Source organism: Daktulosphaira vitifoliae, unplaced genomic scaffold (genome assembly GCF_025091365.1).
Source record: "Daktulosphaira vitifoliae isolate Bord-2020 unplaced genomic scaffold, ASM2509136v1 Scaffold_5, whole genome shotgun sequence".
Lineage (NCBI taxonomy): Eukaryota > Metazoa > Arthropoda > Insecta > Hemiptera > Phylloxeridae > Daktulosphaira > Daktulosphaira vitifoliae.
In genome coordinates, this window is record NW_026099576.1 from 11,842,655 (window position 1) to 11,859,047 (window position 16,393).

Here is a 16,393-nt window from a genome sequence, read left to right on the forward strand (position 1 = left end):
AAATTAATTATTGAGATATAGCTATAGACCTAACGTATAACTATTATTTATAAAAAAAATCAGCTAAAAATATTAACTGGATCAAAAGTTATTTAAGTTGTCAGTGAGTGGTGGGCCACTCTGTATAATAATATATTATACACTTAAGAATTACATGCATACATTCCATTATAGTTATTAAAAAAAAAATACATTGATAAAAAGTTAAGAACTGTCAGACTCAATTTGATAGTTAATTTTTTGTGTTTAAAAAAATGAAACGTTTAAATCCTTTATATATTAGACAGTAACTGAAATTAAATAAACATGATGCTGTCTTAAAAGCGTTAGAAACATAGTATTTTATGATAAATTGTTTAACTATAAAACAGTTATACCACTGTTATTAAGAGTTTTATACAAAGATAATATTTTTTTGAGAAATAACAGGAACTGTTATTTTGAAAGTAACAATAACAGTTTGTACAGTTATTAATATTGATAACAAGTTGCAATCATTAATTACTACTCATAAAAATGTGGTCAGCTAGTCGGCCATGCACAGTGATTGATACCGCAACGATATGAAGTTGACAACGTTTCTCATATTGCTCTGCGAGATCAACGCTGTCTGGCGAATAACCGACTAAGGTTAGTCACAGATAAACCATCACGAGGAATTGTTGTCTTGACTGTGGTTATGTCGTCGTTGTTCGTGTTCTGTAACGTTTACAGATGTTAATTGAATTAAAAAACATCATCGATTCTTATTACATAGAATTTATATTATGTTAATTTAATTTATTTTACATTTTCAAACTAATGTATTTACCGAATCCTTCAAATTTTCCTTTTTTACTGTATCAAAATCGATATTCTATTCAAAATTTTAATTGCTTTTGTGATACTTTTTTTATTTATCTCTTTCTGTAAATTATTTGTGTACTTAGTGTTGCAGTCGAGCTCAGTGTGCATCATTATTTGTAGCAGTGAGTACTAAATTTATTTTTAATTAATATTAACTTTTTTTATTATTATTCATTAAATAAATACATAGTATTGTATCAAAAAGGTAGATTGTACAACTTGACAAAATTTTTTTTTAATCATTATTGGTAAATTTTTAATATAAAATTATGATACCTGTTAATAAATTAAGTTTTTTAGCTTTGAAGCAAAGCTGAGAAAATATTTTACTATATGGTACTAATATGGTAAATTTCTACTTTTTTAAGCATTTGTTTTTCAATACTACCATAACTTTTAAAAATGAAAAAAACGAATTAATTTTGTTTTGTATAATTACCTTAGGTATTTCCTTTTCATCTGGTATAAATTATTTGAAAATCTAACTCTTTACCTACCCACAGGGGGATTTGAAATAGCATCTTCTGCATAAATATTTAACTTTTTCAACGTAAGTTTTGAAAATGTTCCCTAAATTCTCCATGCTTTAAACATTTGTTAAATTAAAGCTTATGTTACTTACTAAAAGAAAAAAATATTTCTCCAACTACTTTTTTGTGTATATAACCATTCCCCAAAGTTATCAAATATTGTTTTGGAATACAATTGAAATATTCAGAACTATATTACGTTTCGTTATATTTTATACTATACTAATATCTTGGACCTAATTTTACCTATGACTTTATTCTTCGATGGTATTGTTAAATTATATTTAAACCTAGATTTTTTTTGTTTTTATTTTTATGTAAGTATTCGTTTTTTACTAGTTAGTGATAATCTTAAAAATTAAAGGTGATAAAAAAAATTTAATTACCGATTTGAAATTGGTGCAAACATTGATTTAGAAAAAGTATACTTTGTCACTGATTAAAATATCTTGTAGACCTGTTTAGACCAAATTATTTTCTGAAAAAATCTTGCATCCAGCACTTTTTTTTTGACGTCCTTAAAGTAACAAATTTACAACTACTTTACATATTTTTTATAATTTCTCTGTAAAATTTACAATATTAAATTATTATTTTAGTAATAATGAAAGTATTTCTGTTAACTATAAGTATTTTTATTATATTTTAATACTTTAAAATATTAACATATTTGTATTAATAACAAAGTCCATTTCCGTTGTATTCTGTTTTGCACTAAGGTTAGCTCAACAATGCTTGAACGTTATTCCAAGAACAAATAAATATTAAATTATTAACGGACGTACCCATCAAAAGATCCTCTCATTTTGTAACCTGACCATTTCACTCTCTGGATTTTTACAGGCAAACCCTCCTATTCAGGGTTCTTATATTTGGTCCAATAAATCTACTATACAGCGGGATCATAAAGTAAAGAAACGGGTCAAATTTTACAAACAATGAGAATAATAGGAACACGTTTCCATACTTACTAAACACCCTAAGTAGTTGGGAAAGGCGTGCAAAAAGTTGAAGAATTACCTACTGCAGGTAGTTTAACTGTCCAATACCGCGTACCACACGCTACGGTACAATGTCTAGCAAGTGCCTTACGGCCGATAACAGCCCTCCGCAAATGTATGTAGAGTCTTTACTTCGTTGGGGATGTGTGCCACAGGCTCCACGTGTGTCACACAACTTGACTCGACGAACCGATGTCGCATCAGCGCACAGTCACCATCAACGCTAATAACATTTTTTGAACACCGACTCTACTAAAAGTGCTGTGATATATTATGATATATCATATTATGCATTTGTCTTTTCGTTTTTTTTTTTTTAATTTGTTGTTTATTAATAGTAAACGAACCATAGATTTTTATTATTAAAACCAGTGTCCATTTCATTATTGCGAAGTAATTATGTCGTGTCAATATTGATGATTAATCTATAATTTTTATTAATATTATTTCTTTAAAAAATGTATATATTTTTTTATTCAATAATTATACTTACTTGTTTTAGACATTCACATATACTCAATTCAAACATTAACAACGTATCTGGTTCCGATAAAAACTGTATATATGCGTTTGTCAAATGAAGCTTTCCATGCGGAAATTTCCAAACACATCGACTTGTACCTGCAATAATAAAATATTATTAAAATGTACGTAAATATATATATAGGTGTTCCATGTATGAAAACGTGACATAAGAAAATACGTGGACAAACCCATATACTTTTCTATGCAAGGTTGCTAAAACATCGTGGGACACCTATAGACTATTTTATATTTTTTGTACTACATACTATTACACAGTAGTATACGCAGTATTTTAGTTCGGGTAGGGTTTACACTAGAGGTTGATAATAAACCTGTAGGGATGAAGTCCCCATTATATAACTGAATATTTTCAAGGTGACAGGGGTTGAATAGAGTTCTAGGGAATCCTACCACTGCGTACGCCACTGTCATTATATTGACTAGTAAATACTTTGCGCTGTATTCGTCGGGGGTTTTGCTTCCAAAATATTGCCGCATTTTTTTGTGTACGAGAAAGATTGGAAATCTTAGACATTTTAGACTTCGTGATCAGACTGTCAAACTCACTGTGGAGTGAAAGCTATTTTTCATCGAGTTGATCTCAACAGTCTATGTACTTGTACGAAAAACCCGATTTCTTGGTTACCAAGTCAAACAATTTAAACACCTTCAGCGTTTGCATAAAATCATAAAATAAAAATTTTATTAAATATAGTATATAGTATGTGATAAAATGTAACAAAATATGAAAGGGTGGTAAAGACAGTAATGATATAAATAAAAGAGGATTTTAGAGAGGTGAGTAAATGGTGGCCGAGCACATAAGGGTAATAGTCAAATAAATAAAATACACAAACGTTTATGACAGAACAGTAGATTGATATCGGGGCTCAACAATATTGAATAAATATCCCTTATAAAATTATATTACTTATCTTAATGGTTTATTACCCGATAGATTTGTTTGTGGTTTGAAAGCATAATAAAAATTGTACTTACCTTATATTTAATGCAGTGGTTCCCAACCTTTTTGACACTACGGACCACTTAGAGAACTTTTAAAACGTCACGGACCACCATAAATTTTAGACCCTATTTTTTCTCATAAACACAGTGGTTAAGAGGAGACGCTTAAGCCTATTTTTTTAAAAAGACTTTTTTTTTTTTGTTCAACCGGCAAAAAATGTGTAGACTAATGTTGCAAAAAGACAATTCGGTGTCCTTCCTAGTTTTTTCACTTTAACTACTGCATAAACAAGAATTAATTTTTTCACACACATTAAAATTAAAAATACAATACAATTCCTTATAGTATATAATTAAATATATATTTCTTTATATAGTAAAAACAAGTTAATGAGATTTCTTTTTCCAACAATGATACTCTTGTCCACAGCATTCAACTATTTAATTTTGTATTGTTGGACTAATGTATTTTTCTTTTTGTAGAGATTTATTCAACACATTAATTTTTGAAAAAAAATCCGTATGGTAAGCTAGCTTCAAAAGGAACTGCGTATCGCAGATCAACTTTGCTGAAGGTTTTTTACAATCTTTTAAAAACATAAATACTTAATTTCTAAGTTTAAATATTCTATTTAAAACATTTCCCCGAGATTGCCACCGAGCTTCGGTGTGAAATAGCAGTGCTGTATGCTCCGAGCCCATTTCTTCACACAAAACTTTAAACAACCTTGACTGTAGCGGCTGTGCTTTTATTAAATTGACTGTTTTAACGACAGTTCGAAGAATTTCTTTTAGGTTGGGGCTCAAATCTTTTGAGACTAGAGCCTCTCTATGAATTGTAATAAACCAAAAAGAAAAAGAATAAAAAAAAGAAAATGGCATTAAAGCGGGAGTTTAAATTAAAATGTAAAAATTGTAAAATGTATAAATGGTAGGAATAATAAAATATTATAAGATGGTAGGTAGGTTTATGGGGATTAATAATGGAGGATAAAAATGGTGGTGATGTGGATTTCACTATTGAAGTTGTGAATGCTTATATTGTACCAAAAGAAAATCTAAGGGTTGATTCTTAGTCAGACCAAAGATATAATATAGCGTATGTATGGCCGAATAATAATAAAAAATTATTAATAAAGAAGGTAAATGGCGGAATAACACATGTTTAAATGTGGCAAGATATGTAAGGGTGCAATGAATATAATAATATGAATAAAGAAGAATTCAGAGGGGTGAATAAACGGAGTTTAAATACATGAGGGTAATGATCAAATAAATAAAAATGCACACAAACGTTGTGACAAAAATAATGAACTGATCTCGGGGTTGAACAATATTGAATAAATGAAGTCAATTATCCTACCAAACTTTATTACCTATCTTAATGGTTTATTACGCAATAGAGTATTTATAATTTGAAAGCGGGAATTTAAATTTGTACTTACCTTGTATCCCACGTAGTGTGATGCTTATTTTAGACAATCCAATGTTGATTATGAGTTTACACTGTATTTCACACGTTGTACACTTTGATTTCGACAGTAAATATGACCGTTTGAGAATAAAGCGTTTAATTATAAATAATACGAAACCGTTACACAAAATCTATGACTGTATTATTATATGCAAGAGATTCTATACACTCTATATTTTTATAATTATAATCAAATAATATATCTTTAGTTGACTTTGTAGAATGAGTATATTGTTTGAGAGATTATATTTTATTGAGAGATCGACACCAATATTTCTTAAATTTTCCTCTGGCCTGGCCAAAACAAGATTCAGAAATATTTATATCTATGTAAAAGATTTGTCAAGGCGGAATTGTGGTGGCCCAATGTGTCCCGGTGCTAAAATAAAGCACCTTGAAAGGATGCGGCACAATAATCACCAAGACAAAAATTAAACACTAAAAACATATACTTGTAAGTTTCTCTGTGCTGTCTGCCGGCGCGATGTTCGTTAAAACAAAGACATTAAACCACAGAAGATTAGCTACCCAATACACATAGGCTTACAAATATATTCTAACCTAACACACCTAACTTTAAAAATCTTTAATTGCAACCTTTACTCTGTCTGCCGGCGCGATGTTCGTTAGAACAAAGACATTAAACCACAAAAGATTAGCTACCCAATAAGTATAGAGTTGCAATACACTTAGTCATATAATAAATATTTATCATTAACTGAGAAAATTAGAGTTGATTCGGTTTTATTATATATATAAAAAAAAATGTTTTATTTTAAAATATTAATTGACATTTATTTCCATGGTAAAATAAAAAATAAAATATTATTATTTAATGAACAAATTAAATTAAATTAAAAGATTCACCAAAACAAAATTCACTTTAAAATCTCTAAGTGTCATTTTGTAATAACCAATAAAAAGAGAGTGAGGAGAGAGTGAGTGAAGTTAGATACCGATAGATAATATAAATAAATTAATAGAAGGGATCGTTAGATATATGAAGTTAGAACGAAGATATATTTAAGCGAAAGAAGAAAATATTAAATTATTAATTAAAGTGTCTTTTATTAGTTATTACTATTAATTGTAGTTAGTGTGTTAAACTACTCTTACCTGATATATCTTGACTGCAAATCTTGTTTTACGGTGTAGAGAGGAGAAGGTGAATTAGATTTATTAGATGTTAAATAAATGGAAAACAGTTTATTATATAAGCATGTATTATAATTGATAGTCATTCAAACATGAATTTACATTAAGTTAAACTATTAAATTATATTAAGAATAACGACACCAAGTCACAAAGTAAGACAGATAAAAAGGCCGCAAAGTAAAAGAGTGAAGCTGAGCACTTAAGTGTGAACGCTTGAGGTGGAAAAATAGAAGTGATAATAATATTATATAAGCATAACAGTATGGGTGATATATTTTTGTTTTTGTTCGAAGTCTTCATCATTATTTTTTTTTTGTATGATTTTCTCGAGTATTCACATGTTCACTCAAACATTATCGTACACTATTAAAATTTTTCATATTCCGCATGTTCTGATTGGTTGACCGAATATCATTCCTTTTGATTAACGAATACATCTGTATGTGCTATACCACGTGTAGCAGAATCTTTTTCATTTTTAGACTATGTGTTTAGTTTTTCTTTTACTGAGATAAATATTTTAATATCTCTTATAATAGTTATGTTTTGATATTAATTTGTTGATAAATGTTTGATTAGATTTGGCATATTTATTGTTTCTTAATTGCTGGCTACAGGATTTTGTATTTCTTTGGTAAAACATTTTTGATTGCAGATAAAATAATGTACGAAATATTTAAGTTACTATGCTAATACTCTGGTTATTGAATGATAGGGTTGACTTTCAGTATAATGTTGATTGAAGATTTTTGTTTTGTTATATTTATTAAATTTTTTATAAATGAACAAGTTAACTTTTATTTTAACTAATATTAATACATAAAGTAGTGAATATATTAACTAATCTAATAAGTATTGTGCAATTATAATTTAAAATAATTAGTGCGTTATAATAAAATGTGCAAGTGCTAAAAATTACATTAAGTTGTGTTAAAAGGTGCAAGATACATGTATTATTCAATAAAGCTATCATTGTGTGGTGATTAATTGTTAATAATATTTGTATTTTGTTACATAATAAATTATATAAATTATTATTATTAATATATAAGAAATTAACATGTATAAACACACTTACACACATAGAAAAATTTTACTTATTAAGAATAATATAAAGATATTAGTAATGAATAAATTAGATTATGTTAAGAGAATAATTATAAGTGATAGAATAGATATAATAATAAAATACATAGTTTTCTTTTTTTTTTATAAAATTTTTTTATATTTTTTTTTTTTTTTAAATAGATATTTTGTTATTAGTTAATAATAAATATTAAAAATTACTCTAAAATATGACACACTATTACACAATAAAAATTAGCATTATCTAGCGATAAAAGTAATGGTTATGTTGCAAGATATGTTCTAAATATTGATATATTCTTAGCTATATCACTTAATTCAAGAGTTGATGAAGAGAAAATTATGTGAAAAGAATAAATTGATAAGAATATGAAACTCCAATTTATAAAAGAAAAAGGAAGATTGACATACAGTCAGTAAAGCAATAGAAAGCTATATAAATATGCAGACTCACTCCAACCGTTAAAATGGAGACAAGTACACGCATTTACCATTCTTCTTCCTCAGAATACGTGTACTCACCAGAGCTGAAGAGAGACATAGTGGAGGTGAAAATGGACCTTATATAGTTAATGCAATCCATCATATTGAAACAATAATCGAAGACGATAGCTGTATTAGATATGACTGATTCCCCCATAAGTAAATCATATTTTGAAATAACTTCTTTATAGTCTGCAGCCATATCATAATACCAACCATCGTACATAGAATGTTGCTCATTATAATTTAATTTATTTCTGTTATCAGTATTTAAATCGTATTTATGCAAAGAGGTTAAATCCGATTTATTTATATTTACTTTATTAGTTAAAATTATGAAAATCAAGTGATTCCAATAAGATTTCTTTGGAATAGGATATTTATACGGTATATCCGGCTCATTGGTAATACTTTTGTCTCTCAATCCGCTCTCCCATTCACGATGGCCTTCATCGGATGGAGTATTTGGCAAAAATGTGTGTTTTATAATAATTTCTCATATCTAATTCTATGTCAAATTTGGCATAAAATGCTATATCTTCAGCGATAAACCCTATGGGTTTATTCTTAAAATAATTTTTTACATCAATTGTCCAAGCGTACCAATATTTCGTAAGGTGGTAATTTCTATGAGATAACTTTCTGTTACGCTCCCTTATGGTACATTTTGGACATAGCTCTTTTAAACTACATATTTTTGTTGCCCACCACCAAAAAGTCTTTACCGTATATGGCTTGTTACAATAACGATCCATCTTTCTATATATGCAGCAATGTGATTATGTTTAACAGTATAACTGCTAAATTACACCAGTGGATCTAACATTATAAATATGGTAATGTTAAAAATTATTAAGCATTAATAGCAAGTTAAATGTAGATAGAAGGTATAGAAAAGAATAAAGCATATAGTGGAAAATCATAGAATAGAATAAATGCATTTTATGAGTGATTTTATTACACAACCGATTGTGTCAAAGTTTTCATAAAAGCAGTATAGTCGTATAAATTGATCCAGCTGTAAAGTAAACAATTCATTAAATTGACATTGTTCCTAGGATAGTGTTTTTTTCCTGAATGACGGCTAATACAAAAAATATCATGAGTTTCTTTTAAAGTTAATTTTTCTTTAGTAGTAGGTTCTCCTACAAATCTATGTGTGGCTATTATTTTTGTGCTACTTTTATTGTAGACTTCTAGAATTAATTGAAAAGTTTCTTTATTAAACATATTTGTACATTTAAAATTAAATATAGTTATATTAGGCATAAGCATTTTAAGAATAAAATAATGAGCTTCTGTACAGTCCCATAGTATTATTGCATGTTTGGGAACTGTGTTATTAAAGTGATTCTGTATAGTGAATCTATTGATTGCTCTATCATATTTATTAATATTTTTCTCTAGTTGTTTAATTATTATTTTTGATTTATTTTTAGAGCTATTTTTAATAATTTGAGTTTTTAAGAATCGAATTCTAGATAATTGTACTGTGTCTATTTGTGTGGAAATTATTGCTGGTTTACCCTTTATTATTTTAATTTTATTTCCACAGTCCAAAATTTCCTTTGTAGCTCCTCCTATGAGAATTTTACCGAAGTTTTTTAGATCTGCCACTGTTAGGTCTAGTAGATTTAATTTAATTTGAGACATTTGAGTATAAAATATATAAGATGAATGCGAATAAACAAAAGGAATCTAAAGTTATATAGTATTATAATTAGTTTAATATTAATTATGGAAGCTTTTTAAACAAACAATGTATTTGGTGAATAAGGTAAGGAATTTAATTTTTTTACAAGTGTGTAAATATTGCTATTATTTATTATTATTATTATTATTTTGAAATGAATAAGAGATTTATACCTTGTGATTTTTCCCAGAGTTCTTATGTTTGTGCAAAGAGTTATTTGAGGTATTGAATGTAAGTAAATGTGTATTACCTGTATTGGATATGAAATTTATTTATATATAGTATAATGGTTTTTATTTCTTAGGTAGTATTATATGTTTACACTGTTGTTGGTTTATAATAATATATTATAATATAACAAATAATAATGATAAGAATATAAAAAATCAGTGAAAATTTCGTTTGCGTGCTTTTTTTTCCGCAAAGTTATTAATTATTTCTTTTAAGTTTAACTGACGAGCTCGGTCGTTTTCAATAGACAGAATTCCAAGTCCACTTAATCTTTCTTCACACATTGTGCTACGTAAATAATTTTTGATAAGTTTTAATTTCGAAAATGATTGTTCCGCTGTAGCAACTGTTACAGGGAAGTGTCAAAAATAACATGCACGCTGTACATATTTCAGAAAATGTTGTTGCTAATGTAGGATTCTCTATAACAAGTAATTCGGTAATTTCTTTTACCGAGGTTCTTTTTGTAATTTCTTCTTTAAAACAAGATCTGAACGATAAAATTTGACCAGCAAGAGCATTAGATAAATCAGAATCATAATATTTTACCAATTTATTAGCGGAGTTATAAATTTGTTCGTCTGTTAAATTAATCAATGAATTCGGTTGAATAACTTCAAATATTTTGAATACGTTATTTAAACTGGTAAAACGTTCCTTTAGTTGCATTATTGCATTATCTAATGTTAAATAAAATATATTAACTTTAAAATGTTCTTCTGCTGAAGTAAGCAATAATCTTGGAGGATTTCGTCATAAAATCGTTTTACTCTTCGGTTTCTTTTTTCTTGAAATTTTTGTGGTACACCCCATATTTTTGCCATTTCTACTGCTATTTCAAAAAAATCAGTGTATTGTGACCTGTATTCTTGAAGATTTCTCAACGCAGAATTAAGCAAGGAAACTGCTGTGCTCAGTTCTTGTTTAGGAGACTGAAGAACTTTTGATACAACATTTACAGTTTCCAGAATTTTGCCAATGAAAACTACACTGAATATAAATTGAAAATCTTCCATATGAACTTTTAAATAATTTGCTTCAAATATTTCATCTTTATTTTTGCTTCGAATAATTATTTGCGACAAACATTTTAAAATATCAACATAACGATGTCGAATAGCTAATAAAGAATCATACCTTGATGACCAACGAGTGGTACATAATCTTTTTAATGTAAATGAAATATCTGATGACTCTGAAGATAAAAGTAATTGCCAATGTTTAATACTATTTGAAAAAAATATATAAATTTTTTCCACGAGTCCAAAGAAATTTTTTACTTCCGTTGAAGAATTCATTGCATCGTTTAAAACTAAGTTCAAATTATGAGAAGCACAATGGATATATGTTGCCAATTTTTGTTTAGATTTTAACCTAGCCTGGACACCTGAATATACACCACTCATGTTGGCAGCCCCATCATACCCTTGACCACGAAGTTTAGACAAATTTAAATTATTTTTTGTGATACAATTAATAATAGATTCCTCTAAACCAACACCTGATTGATCTAAAATTTCTACAAAGCCAATGAATGATTCATTTATTTGCAATGTTTTAGGATACCCATTAGCGTCTAAAACAACCGAAACGTATCGAATAACTTGACTTAGTTGATCAATCTTACTTATATCTTGAGTGGTATCCATTATGACAGAAAAAAATGGCGATTGGTTAATACTTGAAATAATTTATTCTAATATCGTATTTGCAAGTAAAGTAATTATCTCATTTTGAATAGTGTTGCTTAAATAATTTGTGTAATAATAATATGAGTAACATAGCCATGTACGTTTTAAAATAATATTAGCCTGATTTGTAAAATAGTAAAATTTTCTGAAAACGATCTAGAATTATCATTGTCAGTTGGAAATGGACCCTTAAGCTGACAAGGGCCTTGAGAAATTATAAAACGTTTTTCTTGATGGTTTAGCGGTTCTTTAAAATGAACTTTGTCGGTAGGAAAACGTTCACAGATTAAACTGTTGAAAATATTAGGTTCAACATTTTTAGCATTGAAAATATCAATACCAGATATAGCAGTTGACTCTAAGACAGAATTACTAGCAGTATTGATTGAATTTAACAAAATACCTGAGTTATCAATATCTTGCTCTTTTTCTGTTTTATCTTGGTTTTGTTTAAAAAATATCAATTTTCGGCATCCTCTTAACAGATTCTTCTTTTTGTTTTTTTAATTTACGTTTCGCAGCACCACTTGCTGATTTTGATGCCATTATAATAATAATTAATAAAGTATAATATTTTATTGATTATTTTGTAAATAATTTGAATAAACTCTGAACGACGACTTTAAGTATCACAAAATAATAAATCGATGTATAACGTTTAAGTAGTGATAGTATTTAATCGTGTAAATCTAAGTCTAGACGTCTATAATATATGTTGTGGACATTTGAAGATAATGACTATAAAACGACGGCCCATCATCGAAAAGGCGATAACAAAAAACCACGGAAAACAGATTGCTATAAATAACGTTTAGTCGTCGCTGCAGTAGTACAGTACATCACAGAAAAACAATATCTATATATTTTATAACAAAAATATACTGATATCAGAATGAGAAAATAAGAACGATTTGAAAATGAAAACAAATTTTTTTACTTTTTTGTAAATATCTGTATTTATTTATATTTTTAATGTTAAGCAATAAAGGCCCCCCCAAGCCGAGGGCCCGTGGCATATGCACACATCGCACCAGTAGCGCAACTAGGATTATTTTGAGGGGGGTGTCTGCCTCATTAAAATACCTTACCCCGTAACATATTTCAAAATACGTCTCTGGTATCGAGTTTTTGATAAACTAAAAATGCATAATATCACAGATATAAATCTTAAAAAATATATATATATTTTCAAATGTTTGTTTCAGAGCTTAAAAATATTATGTTTTGTTACATATTTATAAATAATTATAAATATAACTACTTTAATAAAAATTACAATCAATTTTTAAAAACATTTTATATTACAAAATCTAATCGTCTTTTTTTCTCACTTAACTGTTTAATAATTTCATCTGTAGTAACTGTAATTTCGCGGTGAATATTCAAAGCTGCTAATCCATTAAGTCTAAATGCTGATATAGAGTTTCTGAGATAAGTTTTAACTCTTTTTAGAGTTGAAAATGACCTTTCAGCTTCACATGAAGTTACAGGTAACGTTAAAAGAATTTTCAACAATTTATACACGTTGGGATATAGATCAATATTGCAATTACTAATTACTTCAATAGCAGTAACCATTTTTAAATTGGTTTCGACACGTAATTTAAAAACTTGATGATGCCAAATTTTTACTTCAGCTAAAACATTTGATGAATTTTCTACATCGTTAGNATATACTCCTTATTTATTTTTAATTGACAATTTAAATTGATTAGTAAATTAAATATTGATTTTTATTGAAATATATTTCAAAATATTTTAAATATTCATGTAATAATATTAATTTTTTTTTTTTTTTTAGCAAAATAGATCTTCCTTTTAACTTTAAATTATATTCATATATATTTATATTTGATGGTTCTGAATCTATAATATTTAATAAAGTTATATCATGGATATCATCACAATTGTAAGCAATTCTATAATAATTATTATTATATGTATCGTCATCTTTAGAAGTTAATTGAACAATTGGTTTAATATAATTATTATTGTGTGAATCGCTATTCGACCCGAATCTATTAAGTTTATGATCGCNAATTGAACAATTGGTTTAATAAAATTATTATTGTGTGAATCGCTATTCGACCCGAATCTATTAAGTTTATGATCGCTGTCCCACTTACAAATTCGATCGTCGTTACGATTGTGATATATATTACGATGTTCCATATCAATTCTGTTAGTATTAAGCGCGTTATTTTTGTAATCTACCCCATGTTTATTATTATTATTATTTGGCGCGTTATATTTATTAAGTACCCCATTACTATTTAATTCATCATATTCAATATTATGCGCGCTGTTCTTATAAATTACCCCATAATCATTATATTCAATATTTTTATTATTTTGCGCTGTATTTTCATTTTTTACCCCATTATATTCATATTCATAATTTTTATCATTTCGCGCATTATTTTTATATTTTACCCCATTATTATTATATTCATGATGACACGGTACCGTATTATTATATTTAATATATTGCGCGCTATTTTCTTTATCAATTTCATTATTTTTATAAATTTGCGCGCTCATTATACTTTGGGGTATATCTTGGGGTATATTTTCATTATTTAATTGGGCGTCCCCTTTATATATATAATCATTTTTTATTCTAAATTCATTATTCGCGCAATTTAATTCTTGGGGTTTATCAATACTTTTTATATTATATTCATTATTCGCGCAATTTAATTCTTGGGGTTTATCAATATTTTTTATATTATATTCATTATTCGCGCAATTTAATTCTTGGGGTTTATCAATATTTTTTATATGAGAGCTCTCTAAAAATATGTTTTTCTTTTGTAAGCTTACGTTAAGATCATATTTATCATTTTGGCCTAAATGATTAAATGTTTTATCGTGATATTTACTATTTTTTATTGACATGTCAACATTAAGTGCATTTGCGTTTTCATTGGTATATACCTGTGTATTACGCGTATTGGATTATAGTGCACTGCGCTTTCGTTTTGGTCGGATTATAGGCAATAATAAAATATTACTGCATTTATGATATTCATGGTACCTTACTTTGAGAAACAGTTAGCTACTCTGTTCTCAATGAAAATTTTATGTTGAATCATGAAATCATAATCTAAAATTTTTAAAGTTAAACGAGCAATTCTTGCCGAAGGGATCTTTAAATTTTTATAGTATAGCAAACTGATGTTGTCGGAAAAGACGATAAATTTTCTATTCATCAAAAATTCTCTAAAATATGTAATACCAAATACTAATCCCAATAATTCAAGGGTAGTGCTAGAATAGGTTTTTTCCGAATTGAGTAATTTACGAGAAGCATATCCAATCGGTCTCATAACATTGTTTTCGTTTGGCTGTTCTAATACCGCTCCCAAGCCCATTAAACTGGCATCAACAGTTAAATACGTTTCCCTTTCATATGAGAAGTGTGTCAGCAATGGCTTCGAGGTCAGTATTGATTTTAGTTGTTGAAACGCTTTTTCATGGTCAGAGTTCCATGACACTATTTTAGATGCGTCTTTCTTTATTAAATTTTGTAATGGATATACTATTTTAGCGAAATCTTTTATTAGTCTACGATAATAACTACACATGCCTATAAAACTTCTAACTTGTTTAGTTGTTTTGGGTGTTTCGAATTCAGTAACAGTTTTAATGTTTCGTGTTAACGGTGTAATACCCTTTTCAGATATGCCGTGCTCAAGAAGTTCTATATTATCAGCAAGTAAATTACATTTTGATATTTTTAAAGAAAATGAATATATATCTAATATTTCAAATACGTTTTCTAAATTAAATATCGCGGATTCAAAATCTTTTCCAAATGTGGCTAAATCGTCAATAAATATAACTACTGATTTAAATAGATATTGAGAAAATGCTTTATTTAATTCTCTTTGAAAGATAGCGCTAGAATTACGAAAACCTTGTGGTAGACGTGTAAATGTTAATTTATAATCATTATGTTTTCTTACTGAAAATTGAGAAAAAAAAAAAAATATATATATAACTAGAATTTAAATCAAAATTACCAAAGTAATTTGATTCCTATAAAGTTCGAAATATGATCTGCGGTTCTTAAAAGAGAATAATTATTAGGTTCTACCATTTTATTTAAATCTTTATATGATACGACTAATCGATATGAGCCTTTCTCCTTTTTATTAACTAAAAACGCAGGTGAAGCATAACTAGATTTGGTATGTGTACTACAATTTATCTGGATCAAATTTTAGTTACTGTATAAGTGAGATTAAGGTGAGCAATGTTTGGGTTATCTCGCATTAGATTTTAGTATGTTACACGGTTGTACTCTAGTTAATCGTATTTTACATGAATTAGTATTGAACAAATGTGTATAATTTTTTTATCAGATTTATTTATTTATTTTTTTTTATTTGTTGATGCTGTTCAATTATTAAATATAGAGGGATTTTATTTTTGAACCTTTTTATTCGTTAATATGCTCTTTATTATTGTCAGTTCTAATTTTCATAATATAATTTCTAATTGTTTCTAACGAAATAAAGCTTGTAGTGTAATTTATCTATATTAATTAAAAAAAGTTGTTATTATATTTCAGTTAGTATTTAAAGCGTTTAGTATTATATTAATACTGCACTTTACATATGAGAGAACTTTTTCGTAAATTTCGTATTCAAAATTACATTTACAAATTGTGAATTTGAATTTCTTAGTTTTTTTTTTTTTTTTTTTT

The 16,393-nt window shown here is 27.5% G+C and overlaps 1 protein-coding gene across 1 annotated transcript; it reads right to left on the reverse strand.

The window, feature by feature from the left end:
- Positions 1 to 10,146: 10,146 nt before the first annotated feature.
- On the reverse strand, positions 10,147 to 11,640 carry LOC126908181 (uncharacterized). The gene is made up of 4 exons (XM_050690092.1): positions 11,129 to 11,640; positions 10,762 to 10,981; positions 10,365 to 10,648; positions 10,147 to 10,279 (listed from the first exon to the last, which is right to left on the reverse strand). The coding sequence occupies exons 1-4, from the start codon at positions 11,638 to 11,640 to the stop codon at positions 10,147 to 10,149; spliced, it is 1,149 nt and encodes a 382-aa protein (XP_050546049.1).
- Between the last annotated feature and the right edge of the window lie 4,753 nt (positions 11,641 to 16,393).